General features: G+C 48.2%; 1 protein-coding gene across 2 annotated transcripts in view; it reads left to right on the top strand.

Moving 5' to 3' along the window:
• Traf2 (TNF receptor associated factor 2) overlaps positions 1 to 17,365 on the top strand; it is a 32,420-nt gene continuing 15,055 nt past the window's right edge. The window contains exons 1-4 of one of the 2 annotated variants that reach the window (XM_059260309.1): positions 1 to 73; positions 6,557 to 6,773; positions 8,412 to 8,490; positions 8,791 to 8,889. In XM_059260309.1, coding sequence (XP_059116292.1) covers positions 6,586 to 6,773; positions 8,412 to 8,490; positions 8,791 to 8,889 — 366 coding nt within the window. In that variant the 5' untranslated portion in view covers positions 1 to 73; positions 6,557 to 6,585. Of the gene's footprint in view, positions 74 to 195; positions 881 to 6,556; positions 6,774 to 8,411; positions 8,491 to 8,790; positions 8,890 to 17,365 lie in introns of those variants that run through there. The other variant, XM_059260310.1, reaches the window with a different exon arrangement.

Genomic DNA, 17,365 nt, shown 5'->3' with positions numbered 1-17,365 from the left:
CAGGCGGGGCGGGCCGCGCCAGCGGGGGTGGTTCCCGGCGGGCGCTGAGTTCCGGGCGCGCGGAGACCGTTGGGTGAGGCGGCGCGGATCTGAGCGGGGGGTCGAGTCTCACGGCGGGTCGGGCCGGGGTCAGGCGCGGGGTGGGAGTGGCGGTCGGGGGTCAGATGCGGGGCTGCCGTCGGGAGTGGGGAGGCTTTGCGGAGCCGGAAACTGAAAGTCGGCGGGAGGGGGGCCGGAAAAGTTCGCGACGTCGGCAGCGGTGCGTGGCTACGCGGCCCTAGGCGGGATGGCTCTGGGTCTCGGCACTATGGTCCATTCTCCGGATCTCGGTCCGGGGTCCCGGCTGTGGGACCCACGAGCCCCACTTGTGCCTTGCTGGCTCGAGGGTGGATGCTGTTGTGCGAACACCTGGGCTCCCGGGCCACTTTTACCGCCCACCTCCCCACCAAAGGCTTCGGCTTTTGGACCTGTGGGGTCAAATTAGGTCTGACACTCCCAGGACTCAGGCGTCGCCTTTTCGGACCCTTGACACTCGACTCCACAACCCACGACTCTCTCCTCCCCCTAGACCCCTTCCTTGTTGGTGGCTTAGTGGGGGTTGGACCTGGTGGGTACTCTTCATGATGGACACGAAGCCCCAAGTAGGTAGTGAGGACATGAGATTGATTAGAACCCAAAGGCGTACTCCCTGCTGGCTCTAAAGTCGAAGAAGCACAGAGTTGGGGGACTCAGGAAACTTTCGGCCCCTTGGACACAGTGCAAGGTCGTCTTGCGTGCAGCTCATTAGCTGGAAGTCCTCTGTTCCTGGCTACCAGTCGCCCAGAGAGGTCACACTTGGCCTTGCCAGAGTGCTCCATGCTTGTGTGACTGGCTGAGAAAGGTGATATTTAGTGACCCAAAGTTACTGTTACCGGGTGGAGGCCCCAACCAATCCTAAATTGGTGTTTGAGTCTTTTAAAAATTTAGCTTTATTGCTGCATACTTTGCATATCACAGCATTTATAAGCACTTTGGAGTTTTAACAAAAGCGCAAGCTCAAGGGTTGTTTTGTTTGCTTGCTTGCTTTTGTTTTTTTCGAGACAGGGTTTCTCTGTGTGGCCCTGGCTGTCCTAGAACTACCTCTGTAGACCATTTTGGCCTCGAACTCAGAAGAGATCTTCCTGCCTCTGCCTCCCAAGTGCTGAAATTAAAGGTTTGCATCACCACCACCGCCCGGCTCAAGGGTAGTTCTTTATCAAGCCTTGTGTGTGTAGCTGGAAGGCTGAGTGCTACCAGCGGTAGTGTCTACCTGGTCTGAACTGCAGGGCAGGTCTGTGAGGTGCTTACATATTTGCTGTTTCTTTTCCTGGGACCCCCTAGCACCCCCCCACCCCCACCCCAGAACTGGACAGACTATTCTCTGACAGGGCAGGCTGCCAGGAACCCTGTTACTCTTTCCTGTTTGCTGGTCATCGAGGGGCAGGGCTTGGGCCTCAGTACCTCCACACACCTGATGGCTGATGGGAGCTTGGAGGGGCTAGAGTGAAGGCTGTGTGCATACTCATCCAGTCTCGCTGGCTCCTGGGCTGCAGCACATCGGACGCTTTCTGTCAGAGCCCTCTAGGAGTCGCTGGGCTGCGATTCCTCCTGCACCCGTAAAGGAGCAGCAGACTGGGCTGTGTCCACTTAGAGAAGGCCTTCCAAGAAGGAAGTGCTTCCTCCCTGACACCTCACGCCTGTTTTGGGAGTTGACTTGGGGTTTCCTTCTTGACAGTGGGATGCCAGGCTTCCACTTCCCGTGTGGTCATTACATAAATTGTGAGAATGGCTTGGCAGGTGGATTCCATGGGAAGTTGTGAGCTTGTACAGGCATGGACAAGATAACCTGGAGAAGAAAAAAATTGCCCATAGGTTCTACAGATTATCCCATGTTGGAGTCTTCCTGCCTGTTTACTGGCCCTGCCCCCTTTACAGTTGGTGGAGGCTCCACCTGGATGCCACACTGGGCATCCATCACATCACTACTGTGCTTGCCCTGCTCCCGTCCATAGGGGAGGAGACCCAATGGGTGCTGTCTGTACCTAAGATCTGGGACCCAGGTAGGCAGTGTAGTTGGTACTTGGGGCAGGTTGTAATTGAGGTGGATGGGAACTGGAAACTTGAACACAAGAAAATCAAGGATTTGGAATTTGGCACGTGACCCAGAGTTGGGGTGCTCTGTTTAGAGCAGAGGGCATGGGTTGGGGGAGGAGGTGAGTTTGACAGGCTGGACCAGTTGTCACAGAAATGGGATTGTGTGCTGTGTGCCGCTGTGTACCAGAGCTAGCTGAGCTGGCCATTAGTGAAGGGCTGCTGCCCTAGCAGCCACCAGGAGGGAGAGCTATAGAAGCTGGCACCCCTCCTCCCTCTTTCCAGCTCTGTACTCCTTGCCTTCTGACAGCCAGTCCTGGCAGTAAGGCATTGGCAGGATGGGCATGGTGCAGACCTGTAAGAACTGATGGGAGCCGGGGGGATGGAAGACAGGTGGAGTTGGGGCAGCTTTAGGTTTCATGACCAGAGCTGGGAAAGCATTGACGTTCTGAGGTGATAGAGGCCCAGACTTCATGCTGTGGTCAAGGTCCCTCTGGCTCCCAGGAGGCCACAGTGGCAGGAGGGAAGCTGTGCAGTCAGCGCTGGAGCTATCCATTTGTTATGTTTGAGTGTTGAGGTCCTAACAGGTGCTCCATTCACAGGTTAGAGAGGGGTGTGTGTGTGTGTGTGTGTGTGTGTGTGTGTGTGTGTGTGTGACATCTAAATCTGTGTTGCCATGTATGTGAGACTGGAACAGGAGAAGAGCTTCTGAGGCCATATCTGAGAGAACGACAGATGTGGAGGTTAAAGCCCTGCTGTGTGTTGTGGCCTTTTTTTAATTAAAGCATTTTTTACTTAGTCATGCAGTGGTAGTGTACCCCTTTAATCCCAGGATTTGGGAAGCAGAGGCAGACGGATCTACATAGGGAGTTCCGGGACAACCAAGGCTACATGGAGAAACTCTGTCTCAAAACCACAACCACTCCCAAATTTTTAATTAAAGTTATTAAAATTTTAATTTTTATTTTATGTGCATTAGTGTTTATCTGCATGATGTCTGTGCAGCACATGTATACAGTGTCTGCAGAGGCCAGATAAGGGCATTGGGTCCCCTGGAACTGGAGTTACAGGTCGGTTGTTGATTACCCTTGTGGGTCCTGGGAACCAAACTCTGGTCTTCTGAAAGAGCAGCAAGTATTCCTAACTGCTGAGCCATCTCTTCAGCCCTGCACTTTGTTAATTGAATTAATTGGTTCTTTGACAATTTGTGTATATTTTATTTATTTATATATTACTGGTGCTCCACACACAGCTCAGAAGTACTCCCTATAAAACCTGTCCTACATTCATGTCTCTGGTTGTTTTGTTCCAGCTGGGGTTTTTGTTTTAGTTCGTTTATTTTTGACTTGGTGTTTCACTGAGTTTCAAACCCGCCACAGAGCAGATGCACATGTGATACAAGGAGAAGCATCCACCTCAGAGAAAGGGACAGAGTCAGGTTTGCCCTCCTGCCCAGGGCTATCCGCCCTGTTGGGTGCTTAGAGTAGATGGAGTTTATACATATGCTCTGTGAACTTGGATGGAGGAGTCATTAGATTGTATATGCAGAAGAACTGAGTGAATGTGGGCCTGGGTGAGCTGTGAGCAGGTTAGAGACACCCCAAAAGCCTTGTCCTGGTGCTCCATATAGAAGCTCTCATCTCAGTCCTGCCAGGTCCCCTTCAGGAGTCGCTGCCTTAGACATCCATGTGCCTCTTTGGTAAAGCATACCCATGAGTGTGTGGGGTCATTGCGGTGCTTAGTGTTTCCCAGATGTGAACAGGGGGAGATGACATGCTGTTTGTAATGCAGTAGCTGTGTGTACTTGTCCTAGATTTCAAGTGTGCTGAGTTAAAGTGCCTTCTGCTTGGGCTCTCTTAAGTTACCCCATCTAGGTGTACAGGGGGAATTTCTTTGAGACATGCAGACAGCACAGAGGAGTTCAATGAAGCTCTGCAGGCTACTAGGCTTTGCCCTAATAAGACTCTTGCTTCTGAACTCCACACCCTCAGCCGAGGCTTGGTTCACAGAAACCAGTCATACTGGTGCCTGTCATCTGAAAACCATTGGTTGAATGAGAAGAAGGTGGCAGGTGACAGCTGTCCCTGGTGCGTTGTGAATGGCGTGGGGTTGTTTTAATATGTGTAATCAGAATCAAGGTGTGCTTGAAAGGTTAGTAAGCTGCTTGTAAGTAACAGTCATCTTGATAATGAAGGTTGCTTTGAAAGGCCATGCTGGTGTATATCCAGGCGTGTTCTGTTGGTGCCTGGGTCTCTGTGCTCTCTTGGGACTCTGAGCACCTGATTACTGGCAGAGGCAAGTGACATTGAGTTTGAAGAAGGGTCTAGGGCAGGAATATTTGGGAGCAATAGGAAGAAGCAGTGGAATCAGGGCATAGTCAGTGTAGGAGTTGTGCAGGTGTCTCTCTTCTGAGTGTGGCTCGACACTGTGGATGATGGTGTTTGGTATAGGTGGGAAGGAGAACAGAGGGCAGGGTGTCCATCAGAGGAGGCAGAATTAGCAGGATTGACCAAGAGTTGGGCAAGGAGTGGGCTCAGAACCCATGGGCTTGATGAGTCTCTGGAGAACAGCAAGTAATCCTGAGGGCATTTGGCAGGAAAGAGGAGGGAGGGCCTTGGCAGACTGGCCACTCCCTCATTTTTGCAGGCCAGTAGACCTAGAACCAACTGACTTACAATGTGGCACTAGACCCACACTCTGGTTTTCTCACTGTAGCTTTCCACCAGTGCTTAGATGGGGCCTTGTTCATGCGGGATGTGAGTGCCCCAAGGCTTTGGGGGACAAGCAGGGCAGGCAAGTCAGCGGGGCCGGCAGCGTTTGAGGGAGGCAGCCAATGCTGTCCTTGTTCCTGGAGCCGGAGAACTGCCTCTGGGATTTAAATGTGGGAATGGTTCTAAGAGGTGATTTGTTAATTAAATGAAACATGACGGGTTTGCTGGGAAGAGAGGACTCTGGGAATGTTGCTGCTCCTGCTGCTTATTGCCTTCCTGCCTCCAGTACATCTCAGTTACCACATACTTCTTAATCTGTATCCCAGGGCACATAACCCACTTCTTCCTTAAGCTCCCCTTCTGAAACTGAACCCCTTCTTGGCAGCAAAGACCCTGGGAGTCCATGCCCATGTCCTCCCACCCCTCACCCCAGACCTCTTTGCCCTCCTTGGGACTAGCCTGCCCTTTTGAGTGAGAGCCAGTGGTCTTCCCACACCTTCTCACAGGCTCTGAGGAATGGTTAGCAGAAAGTATGGTTAGCGGCTGCCCTCAGCCTTTAGGCTGCTTTGGACTTGGAAAGATGGCAAGGAGATTGTCACTGGGAAATGGTGTATTACAGGTATGAGAGGCCACTGGAAGACATAGAGGTACCATGCTGCTACTTCAGGTAGTCCAGGCCTCTCCACACCTGCCTCAGCCTGAGTAGGCCTGTCTTCCTGGGCTCCCGAGTGTGAGGGCTCCCAGAGTGCTACCTGAGAAAATGGGGGAGAGGCAAGCCTGATTGCCGTGTAATTCCTCTGGGAGTTGAGAGGGAACCAGTAGAGGCTGCTGTGCTGGAGGATGAAGGAAGAGCCTGGGTGGAAGAAGAGCCAGAGTTGATAGAACAGGAAAACAGGATGCAGTGGGCAGAGGGGCTCTTCTGGTATGGTGGGTGATGTGGGAGGAGGGCAGGGAAATGGGCTCTGGTTGATTTTGAGGGAAACATGTTGGTGAGGATGGCAGGTGTCAGATCCAGAAGAGGGGTTCTGCAGGCTGTGGGCTCACTGCAGTGTGTGGAGAGCTGAGAGCAGTTAGGGAGCACAGTGATCAACACCTAAGCCCAGGTATGTCCACCTCCGGGTGCTGTTTAGGACCTAAGGAAGCTGTCCACCAGCTTAAACCTGTAGGGACCGTGCGTATAGTTGGAAGACACTATTAGTTTCAGCAGGAAGTGCTCCAGCCAGGATTGATTGGATGCCAGAAGGTAGGAAGTTCATGTATTGGATAGTAACTGTGGGTGCCACCAGGTCCCTGTCACCCCCACTGACATCTCTTCCCACATTTGTAGCAGATTTGTTTGGCTTATCTTAGAGCCTTCCCAGAACTCCTAAATCTTGTTTCTTAGATCCTCTTTCAAGGTCAGTGTAGTGACCCAGGCACCTCACCATGTGCCTCCTGGTAGACTCCAACACCTTCCTTTTCCCTCTAGAGCAGTCGTTCTTAACCTGTGGGTTGTGACCCATTTGGAGGTGGAACTACTCACAAGGCCTAAGACCATCAGAAGACAGATATTTATATTGTGATTCATAACAGTAACAAAAGTACAATTATGAAGTAGCAACGAAGATAATTTTATGGTTGGGATCACCACACATGAGGAACTGTATTAAAGGACTGAAGCATTAAGACGGTTGAGAACCACTGCTTTAGAGGATTATTCTGAATTGAGGTGTGATATGGTCTGTGTTTTTCTTTAGGGCTTTGTGGCGTGTGGGTTATAACTCACATGGCTGCAGCCAGTGTGACTCCCCCTGGCTCCCTAGACCTGCTGCAGCCTGGCTTCTCCAAGACCCTCCTGGGGACCAAGTTAGAAGCCAAGTACCTGTGCTCAGCCTGCAGAAACATCTTGCGGAGGCCCTTCCAGGCCCAGTGTGGTCACCGCTACTGTTCCTTCTGCCTGACCAGCATCCTCAGGTGTGCATGGCATGCTGCCCGGTGGGCAGGGGCAAGTGGGTGGCTCTGATGTTAGATTGCACTGTCTAGAATAGTGGTTACCAGTACAAATCCTCCTTGGATTCTGGAGGCTTAGCCCAAACCAAGAATGTAAAATCCACCATTTAAGAACATTGATTATAGCTGGGTGTGGTGAAACAGTCCTGTAGCCCTAGCACTCGGAAGGCACAAGAAGAAGGATCTTTGTGAGTTCAAGGGCTACATAGACTTTGTCTAAAAAAAAAAAAAAAAAAAAAAAGAATTCAGAATTGATCATAGCAAAGTATAGTAGTATATTCTTGTTCCCAACTCTTGGGAGGTAGAGACTGGAAGATCAGAAGTTCAAAGTCATCATTGGCTACATAGTAAGTTCAAAACCAACCTCAGTTCTGTCTCAAAAAATAACAACGAGGGGTTGGAGATTTAGCTCAGTGGTAGAGCCCTGGGTTCGGTCCTCAGCTCTGAAAAAAAATAAATAAATAAATAACAGCGAAAGTCCGAGAGATGGCTCAGTGGGTTCAGGCACTTGCTGCCAAGCCTGATGACCTGAATTTGAGCCCTAAGGTCCACACACAGAGTGAAAGGAGGGAGCTAAACTCCCACAAGTTGTCCTCTGACCTCTACCTGCACACCTTGGTACATGTTTACACACACAATCAATTTTAAAAATGCAATTGAAAAATGAAAAACATAACAGTGGAGCTGGATAGACAGATGGTAAAATACTTGCTGTACAGTGAGTGTGATCTCGTCCACCTGTGTGAAAGCTAGGGCATGGTAATGTGCATTTGTAATCACATCATATGCCTGGAGACAGAGGGGAGGAGTCTTGGGGCTCATTGTTTAGCCTAGCCTAATAAACCTACGTGTTCTGGGGACTGTGGGAGTTCTGTCTGAAAAAAGGTGGATGGTACCTGAGGAGGAATACCTGATGTTTGACCCCTGGCTTCCACATACACATGTATGCACCTGTGTTCACACAGGAACACATACTTGTGTGCACACAGATGGGAACATAGGCTATATATTAGAATATTTTTGGACTTGGGAGATTAAGTATAGTACATCATTGTTGGTTTCACAGGCATTGGAAAGTTTAGTGTGAGGGTTATAGCTCCCTTAGGCTGCTCTGAGTAGATAGGCTGAATGTCATGTGGGTGGGTGGCTGACGTGTGTCACTGTGCAGTGGTATGAAAGGGCAGCAGCAGTGCATGTGGAGAAGATAAACACACCCACATGATTCAGTGTCAGGTTTTTCAGAGAGCCAGTGCCTCGTTCACAAGTGGAAGGAGTGGGGCTGGAGTTGAGGCTCCGTGATAAACACTTACGTGGCATTCATGAAGCCATACCTCAATCCCTGACGTCACAAATTAAAAAAAAAAAAAAAAGGAAGACATGAGTTGGCCTTGCAAGTTCAAGTCCTGATACCCTTTTCCACATTTGAATTCTCTCATTTGTGAATTTTTTTAAATATTGTTCAGTTGATATACTTGTTGATCAAGATGAGAAAAATTAAGAATGAGTGGCGTGGAGCTGGGTTGTGGACTGAGCAAGCAGTGCTCAGTTAATCCATGCCACAAGTTTTGCAGTGGGGTTTTCTGTTTCCTCTGTTCCCACCAGCTCTGGGCCTCAGAATTGTGCTGCCTGTGTCCATGAAGGCCTATATGAAGAAGGCATTTCTATTTTAGAGAGTAGCTCGGTAAGTACACTGTATTGAGCTAAACAAGCTAAAATGAACAGAAAATATGTAGAAATTTTGTTTAGTAACATTGGTAACAGAATGAGAAGTTGGGAGATAGAAGTGGCCTCGTGACTGTTTGGGCAGGAGGAGGGAAAGGTTGGGAAACATGGCTTAGCTGGTCCTTAGTTATCTTCTGCTTCCTGTGCTGGCTCAGGAGGGTGGCACAGGTTGTTTTGGGTAGGGTCTCTGATCTAGATGTTGCTTCATAGGCAGTAGGGTGCTGGGAGAAGGTGTAACCCAAGGACGTTCCTGTTCTAGGCCTTTCCAGATAATGCTGCCCGCAGGGAGGTGGAGAGCCTACCAGCTGTCTGTCCCAACGATGGATGCACCTGGAAAGGAACCTTGAAGGAATATGAGGTAGAGAGACATTTCTGTTCTGGCCTGGTGGCTGAATCTTCAGCAGTGGGCTTTGGAGAGTTCTACTTCCCGAAGCTTTTTTTTTTTTTTAAATGATTTGTTTATTTTTATTTTATATGCATTTGTGTTTTTCATGCATGTATGTCTGTGTGAGTGTGTTAGGCCCTTGGAACTGGAGTTACAGACAGCTGTGAGCTGCCATGTGGGTGCTGGGAATTGAACCCAGGTCCTCTGGAAGAGCAATCAGTGATCTTAACCTTTGAGCCATCTCTCCAGGCCCTACAAAACAGTTCTCAGAGAAGCTGTTCTCTACTCCTGCTGGGACTGGCCTGACTAATGTATGTGAAAAAAGAACTGCTCCTTAGAAAGTGTTCCTTTATGAGGGTATGGTGCCACATGCCTGTAATCTAGGCCATACCTAGAGAATCCTTTGTTTTGTCTCTTTATTTTATTTTTTTAAAGAGTACTCTTTCTGAACCCCAAATAGTTCAGCATAGGCCTGTACCACAGAGCTTGTCGCTTCTTTCCATGTCTCAGTTTCCTTCTCACCCCAGAGGTATGTGGACTTGGAGGTACCTTAAGTAAGGAGTTAGTGTCAGGGTAGCATCACATTGGCTTAGATTGCAGATCTCCAATTTTGTTGGAAACTGCGGCTTCTAAAGTCAATGAGATTCTGTGTTGTATGTCATACCCACAAGGGTTTTCCTTTTTGTTATTTGTTTTCTGGTTTGCTTGTTGTTTTTTTTTTTTTTTTTTTTTTTTTTTGAGACAGGGTTGGTCTCTATGGCCCTGGTTGTCCAGAGATTCACAGAGATCTGCCTGCTCCTGAGTACTAGGATTAAAGGCAAGCATTACCATGGCTACCTCAGAGGGTTCTCTTGTGATTTGTGTTGACACTGGAAACTGTTCAAGTAAAGAGTGTATTTGTAGCCGGGTGGTGGTGGCGCATGCCTTTACTCCCAGAACTCAGGAGACAGAGCAGGCGATCTCCGTGAGTTTGAGGCCAGCCTGGGCTACGGAGTAAGTTCCAGGAAAGGCACAAAGCTACATAGAGAAACCCTGTCTCAAAACCCACCCCCCACACCCCCCAAAAAAAAGGGATGTATTTGTTATGTGGTCATGGAAAGACATCTAAAAGGCCAGTAGCAGAGTTAGTGTACGAATGGTGGTATACTGATGGTGGTGTACGAATGTAGTGGGAGCATTGATGTGAACCTCATGTCACCTTTAGACATCTTCAGTTAAACCTGCATCACAGAGGTCAGGTGGTTAGGTAGGCCACTCCAGTCCACCAGGTTACTCATTCCTCTTTGATGGCTCAGTCACCAACCTTCAAAAAGGTTTTGTCTCAGCTAGACATGGTGATGTACATCTAATCCTAGTTCTTGGGAGGCTAAGACAGGAGGATCATGAATTCAAGGGTAGCCTGGGCTGCTTAGTGAGACCTCATCTCTCCTATGGTCTGCCATGTGTCTGGCTACATGTCCCATGTCCTCCTGTTGATTGATTACACTTTGTGATCTCGGGCTTTGGGTTTCATTTTGCAAGCTGAGCAGTTTGGGCTTCACTGGGTGAACAAGAAACTATGGTCTTCTTTTCTAGCATGGTGTCAGGGCCTGATCAGGAGCCATAGTCCACAGTATATTCTTAAAGTGAAATGCCTAGTGCTGTCTCAGAAAGAGATGGCCCCTAGGGAAATAGGGTGGATGCAGGAAAATGTGGGTGTAGAGCATGGGGGCCCCCTATAACCTATTGCCCTTGAAGGTGCTTGAGAGATCCCTGGGGCAGGTGGAAAAATAGTTCCCAGAGCTGTTAGGCTCAAGATTCCTCTGGGATTTCTGTTGCCTTCAGGCCTGTGGTACTAGAGGTCAGTGGCTGTGTGGGCCTCTGACTGATGGCCAGGGACTGCAGCCAGGCTGTGGGCTTGGTGCCATGTGGCTTTGCAGGCATGCAGGCTGGAAAGTCCCTGGCTGCACCCTTTGAGAGCTCTGGAAAGTCCCTGAGATGAGTTGGGTTTGGTCACGTGGGAGGGCAGGCATAGCTCTGCCTTAGCTGATTTTATTGATAAAAACTTCTCACTGGTAGCAAATGTCACAGACCAGACCAGAAATTACATACTCTGTGTGTAGTCATTAACACCTTTGCAGATGATCCTGTCTCTCCTGCCTGTCACACATCTGTTTCTTTCTTTCTTTCTTTTTTTTTTTCGAGACAGGGTTTCTGTGTTGTTTTGGTGCCTGTCCTGGATCTCACTGTGTAGACCAGGCTGGCCTCAAACTCACAGAGATCCGCCTGGCTCTGCCTCCCAAGTGCTGGAAATAAAGGTGTATGCCACCACTACCTGGCTTGTTTATTTCTTGGTTTTCACTGAAAACTAAGACTGTGACTAAAACTTTTTTTTTTAATGGTTTGAATTATTTAAAATGTTTGGAAAGTTGGAGAAAAATGCTGCTTAGCCTTTGGCTTTGCTTTTCCTTTATAATGATGCCTGTTGTTCTGAAGATGGATTGAAAGCCCTGTTCAAATCTGCTCTCTCAAAGGGCAAGGCATGGTGCTGCATACCAGTATTCCCACACTAGGGAAAACAAAGACTGGCAGATCTCTGTGAGTTCAAGGCAAGCCTGGTCTCTACATAGTAAGTTCCAGACCAGCCAGGGCTGCAAATACTAGGGAGCACATTGGGAGGCAGGTGTGCCAGTGTGCATGGCCTAATTGTATGTTCTTCTTCTCCTTTTAAATCTTTTTATTTTGTGTGTTTTATCTTCATGTGTGTATGTGCATCACATGTGTGCCTTGTGCCCAAAGAGGAACTAGAAGAAGGCACCGGGATCCCTAGAACTGGAGTTAAGGTTGGTTGTGAGCCGTCATGTGGGTCCTGGGGGTAGAACCTGAGTCCTTTGCAAGAGCAGCAAGTGCTCCTAACTTGGAGTCATCTCTCCAGCCCCACAATTATGTGTTCTTAAGAAATTCAGTTATGGTGCTAGAGTGTTGGCTCTGTGGTTAAGAGCACTGGCTACTCTTGCAGAGGATCTGAGTTCAAGTATTGGGGACTATGGGGGTCCAGCTCCTCGATAGTCCCCTCCCAGGGTCCGGGAAGAATCTACAACCAGCTGATAATTAATCTTTGATGAGAAGAAATGAATCTATGTGCACGAAACTCCTTAGTCCATATACTTTATCATTCTGTGTCAGTTACAAGCTTATATTCTGCTCTCATATTTAGCTCATTTCTAGCCTGATTTCTCTCTACACTTGTCTGAGGTCCCCTCTAGGTTCCATCTTAATTTCTTCATCTAGTTCTGCCCCTTCTAGGTTCTCATCCATCTTGTTCCTTCCCATATCATCTCCTCTCCCATCTCCTTCTCTCTCCTGTTCCTCTCAAGTTCTTACCCGTCTAGTTCTTCCATACTCTTTTCTCTTCCCTGTCCTCCACGTGCCCTGGAAGTCCTGGTATATATACACTTACAAGCAGTATTCCCTTAGCAGTGCAAAGCCAGGTTTCCAGGGTCAATGGAGGAGTGATAAGAGTCACATATAGGGAGGCAATAACCGTTAATTATCATTTGCAACCCCAAAGGGAAGTGACCAATGGGGAAATGAATTAACTAAAGGCTAAATTCAGGTAATAGAAGAGGGCTCTTATGTGCTCAACTATAATCTTAAACGTGATTGGTAGAAAATGTTAAGAATCTATAAGTTGCTAGGTCAATGGGAGAAAATAAAACTGTCTTCTTTTTTCCTGTGGCTCATATCTGTCCAAGCTATCTGCTATTTTTCTGCAGGGTGGGGGAAAGTGTGCTCGGTCGCTAGGTAGCCTGTACAGCTAGATGCCTCTGGTGATAGTTAAAGCGAGATCTGGAACTAGAGGTAAGATTTGGGAAAGGAGGAAGTTAAGCTTAATTGGCACATCCGCCAGTGTAGCTTAAGTTTTCCTGCCTGGCCACGATCAGGGCAAGTCTTTATCACCCGCCAGTCCCACAGCCACTCAGACCCAATCAAGTAAAGACAGAGACTTATATTGGTTAAAAACTGTATGGCCGTGGCAGGCTTCTTGCTAACTGTTCTTACAGCTTAAATTAATCCATTTCCATTAAGCTATACCTTGCCACATGGCTCGTGGCTTACCGGCATCTTCACATGCTGTTTGTCATCGTGGTGGCTGGCAGTGTCTCTCTGACTCAGCCTTCCACTTCCCAGCTTTATTCTCCTCCTTGTCCCGCCTACACTTCCTGCCTAGCCAATAGCCAATCAGTGTTTTATTTATTGACTAATCAGCAACACATGTGACATACAGAACATCCCACAGCACGCCAGGCCTTCTCAGACAGGTAGCCTGGATGCTTAAGTCTGTTCTTAGAGAGTACAGAGGTATCTCTGATAAAGTACTTTCCTCCATCTGGGGCTGGACCTGGCTGGATGCTGACAATGATGATAATTACAGGGAGGCTTGAACTGGGGTTCTGGCTGAGCATAGCTGTCAGCACAGATTATCCAAATATCCCTAGAAGTGGTTAGATAAGGAGTTAGAGGTCTATAAAGTTAGTAAGGCTGTAAGAAAGGAGGGTTCGAGCTAAATGTGTAAAGCTATTACTGAACATCCACCTGACCTAGGCGGTGTCTCCTTGTGGAATTTGTCTTAAATTAGGAGACTTGCATGTGGACTGTTATTACTGCTAGTCCTTGAAAGTGGCCAAGGGAGATATCTGATTCCAGAGAAAGCCTTTCCTGAGGCTGTTCTCCAAATACCTGGAATGTGTATGTCCAGAGAGTGATCAGTCCACACTGTTAGCCCTTCTTAGGGAAAAGTCAATTGGGAAAACTATGAAGGCACATATAATTTTCATAACAGAATACAGCTGATCTATAACAAGCCAAGTAACACCAAAAACTGCTTGGGATTTGGCTTCCTCTTGAGGAATTCCCTGATTCCTCCAGGTAGTGACTTTGCGATAACCAGCTGAGTTCTTATGATATATTCCTGTGGCCTGCAGCATTCAAGTCCCAGCAGCCCCATGACAGCTCATGACTGCCTCAGCTCAAGTTCCAAAGGATCCAGTGCCCTTTTCTGGCCTCCTTGGGCACTATGTGCACATGGTACATAGTCAGATGTGGGCAAAACACCTATATATATAATTTTTTTAAAAAAAATCTAAGCTAGGTATGGTGTAATCCCAGCCCTTGGGAGGCAGAAGCAGGTTCATCTCTATGAGGAGTTTGAGGTCAGTCTGGTCAACATAGTGAGTTCCAGACCAGCCAAGGTTACTTACAATACCCTGTCTCAACTGCCTGCCCTCGGCCAAGTGGCCCATGCTTTTAATCCCAGCACTCAGGATGCAGAAGCAGGGTGATCTCTGAGTTCGAGGCCAGCCTGGTAGACAGATCGAGTTCCAGGGCAGTCAGGGCTACACAGAGAAACCCTGTCTCAAAAAACAACAAAACAAACAAATCTTTTTTAAAAATCATTTATGGCAACCGTATTTGCTAAAGATGTTCAGTTTGAATTCTGGTTGAGTAAATGCTGAAGTATTTGGATTGTGTCTGCTGTGGCTGTTGGGGAGACAAAGCTTTGTCCTTGTTGCCTGAGTGTGTTGGGACAAGTGTGTCTTCTGCCTGTGACTCTGGTTTCCCCAGAACCCATCTAAAAAAGCCAGGGATGGCAGCATACTCCTGTAATCTCAGTGTTGGAGAAGCAGAAACAGGAGGGTCCCTGGGGTTTGGTGACTGGCCAGCCTCGACTAATCAGTGAGCTCCAATTCTCAGGGCCTGAGCTCAGTTAGGAATTTGAAGCACCAATGCAGGGCATTGAACCTAGGGCCACGAACATGAAAAGCACATACTCTACCATTGAGCCATACTCAGCCCAGGAGAAAAATTTTATTATTGAAATTTGTCAGGATCAGGGGTTCAAGGCCATCCTCAGCTACATAGAAAGTTCGTGGTCAGAATGGGTTGCATAACATTCTATCTCAAAAAAAAAGAGAAACATTTGGCAACTTTGAGCTGTGAGCTGAGAGCCAAGTCCCTGCTAGGGCTCCTGGGTGCCTACCAGACTGCTGTCGGCTGTCTCTGCCCATGTTTCCTTTATGGATTACGTCAAAGCAAATCTAAGCTGCCTTGTCACTCATTTTCTTTTTCAGTAGAGAGGATTGAATCCAGGGTTGTGCATTCTAGGCTTTCTACTACTGTATGTACAGCTTTAAGAGTGAGTGAGTGAGTGAGTGTGTGTGTGTGTGTGTGTGTGTGTGTATGCATGCTTGTATGCATGTGGAGGCCAGAGGTCAGCCTTGGATGTTGTTCCTCAGGAGCCATTCACTTTGTTGAGAAAGGGTTTCTTATTGGTCTGGAGCTCACCAGTTAGTCTAGGCTGGCTGACCATCTTTCCTCAGAGATCCCTCCTATCTTAGTTTTCCCAACATTGGGATTATAGGAGTACACTGCTGTATGTGGCTTTTGTCTGTTTTGCTTTTTACATGGAAAAATTAAGGTCATTGTGTTTGTGTGACAAGTACTTTATCAATTGAGCCATTTCCCCAGCCCCAAATAAAAATAGCCTTTTAGCTAAATTATAGTAACTTAACTATTTGTGCTTTAGGTTTACGCTCTAGAAACTGTTACAGCATAGTAACTCCTCGAGGACCCTCTTTGTGTGTGTTCTAATAACTAATTGTCGTCTACTCAGAGAGTTACGGGAGTATGGCATACAGCACATCTGTGCTGGGCCAGAGAGCCCCTTAGACTTGACTGTTAGTGTGGTTATCTGTGTTCCTGTGTGTCCTGTTTTGGGGGTTGCCCAGCATTCAGACTGAATGTACATGCCTTATCTAGAATCCCACTTGCTTCCTGGGATCTGAATGAGGGTCCCTCACCCCCTTGTCCCCTCCGAACAACCTTCCTCCGGAATTGTTTGGACAACTGTGAGCTGTGGCCTCTATTTTCATGGCCCTGCTGATGGTCCTTCCTGCCCTGCTCTGGATTTTCACTCAGCCTTAGGAACTTACTTCTTGTCTATTAACCTTCTCCTGGTGGTTCTCCTCTTGTGTCCTCTGCTTCAGAGCTTCTCTATGAGTTCAGTGAGATGACCAGGTACGGGGGACCAGTTCTATGCTGTTGCATGCATACATGTGTCCATAGCAGGGGCAGTAAGGTAAAGGTTTCCAGGGGCAGAGGAGTCTATTAACGGAGACTGAGTTTGCATTTCAGAAGGTGAGAGTTCTATGGATGGAGAGTGGAGGCTGCACAGTACCAAGTGTGCTTCCTCTACTGACCTGTGTGCTTAACGTAGGGTGCTACACGCATCCTAATTGGTCTTAATAAAAACTTGGAATCAGATATCGGGGGAAAGCTGAAAGATCAGAGAAGCAGAGCAAGCCACAGCCACCACCTCTCACCTCACCAACTCCTCAGCCTGAAAGAGTACGAGTTCCTGTCTCCTCCCGCCTTATATTCCTCTCTCTGCCCAGCCATATCAATTCCTGTCTCAACTTTCCTAGTGCTGGAATTAAAGGTGTAGGCCACCACTGCCTGGCTCTATTTCTCTTTTAGACTGGACTGATTTTATGTAGCCCAGTGTGGCCTTGAACTCACAGAAATCCAGATGGAGCTCTGCCTCTGCCTTCTGAGTGCTAGGATTAAAGGTGTGTGCCACCACTGCCTGACCTCTGTGGCCAGCTGTGGCTGGCTCTGTCTTCTGATCTTCAGGCAAGTTTTATTTCTTAGATTACAAACAATATATCACCACATTAGGGTCTCAAGGCATGGTTGGTGTATACCTTTAATCCCAACCCTTGGGAGACAGAGGCAGGTGGATCATCTATAGAGCAAGTTCTAGAACAGCCAGGGCTACATAGAGAAACCCTGTCTCAATCCTCACCTCCCATCACCCCCCACAGAAGTGTAAGGAGGGAAACAAGAGAGCTTAGCCAACAAACCTCTAATGCTGTGTTTCTCTGGTAACCTCCGAGACATCATGACCATGGCAACTCTTACAAAGGAAAGCATTTAACTGGGGGCTTGCTCATTGCCCTGTCTCTCCTGGTTTACTGGGTAGGATGTCCCTGTATTGGTGCTTATTGGTCAGCTGAGAGGCACAGTGCATCTATGGCGTGGTTTGCTCCTGTTGTTCAGTCTGCTGGGGTGGGGTCTGGTGTAGTCTTGTGTATCACTCTGGCCCTTCACAGCATAGACCTGAGGTATACATCCTGTACATTGAGAACAGCTGGCTCTAGGCTGACCTCCCAGCACCTTAGCCTGGCTGTCTGTGTGGTACGTTAGGCCTTTGCTAGGTCGCCGTGCCCAGAGCTGCAGGTGTTGGGGGCCACGCAGCCACTTTCACACGATCTCCACGTCTCCCTTGTACACCTTTTGCCTCCCGCCTCCACTGTAACAGCGATGAGGTCAGGACTGGTAAGGTCTGCAGCATGACCCCACGGTGTGTTTGTCTTCATACTGGAGAGCAGTCCACTACTTAGTTGGGAGC

Source organism: Peromyscus eremicus, chromosome 4, assembly GCF_949786415.1.
Source record: "Peromyscus eremicus chromosome 4, PerEre_H2_v1, whole genome shotgun sequence".
Lineage (NCBI taxonomy): Eukaryota > Metazoa > Chordata > Mammalia > Rodentia > Cricetidae > Peromyscus > Peromyscus eremicus.
This window is presented reverse-complemented; position numbering and strand designations above follow the sequence as displayed.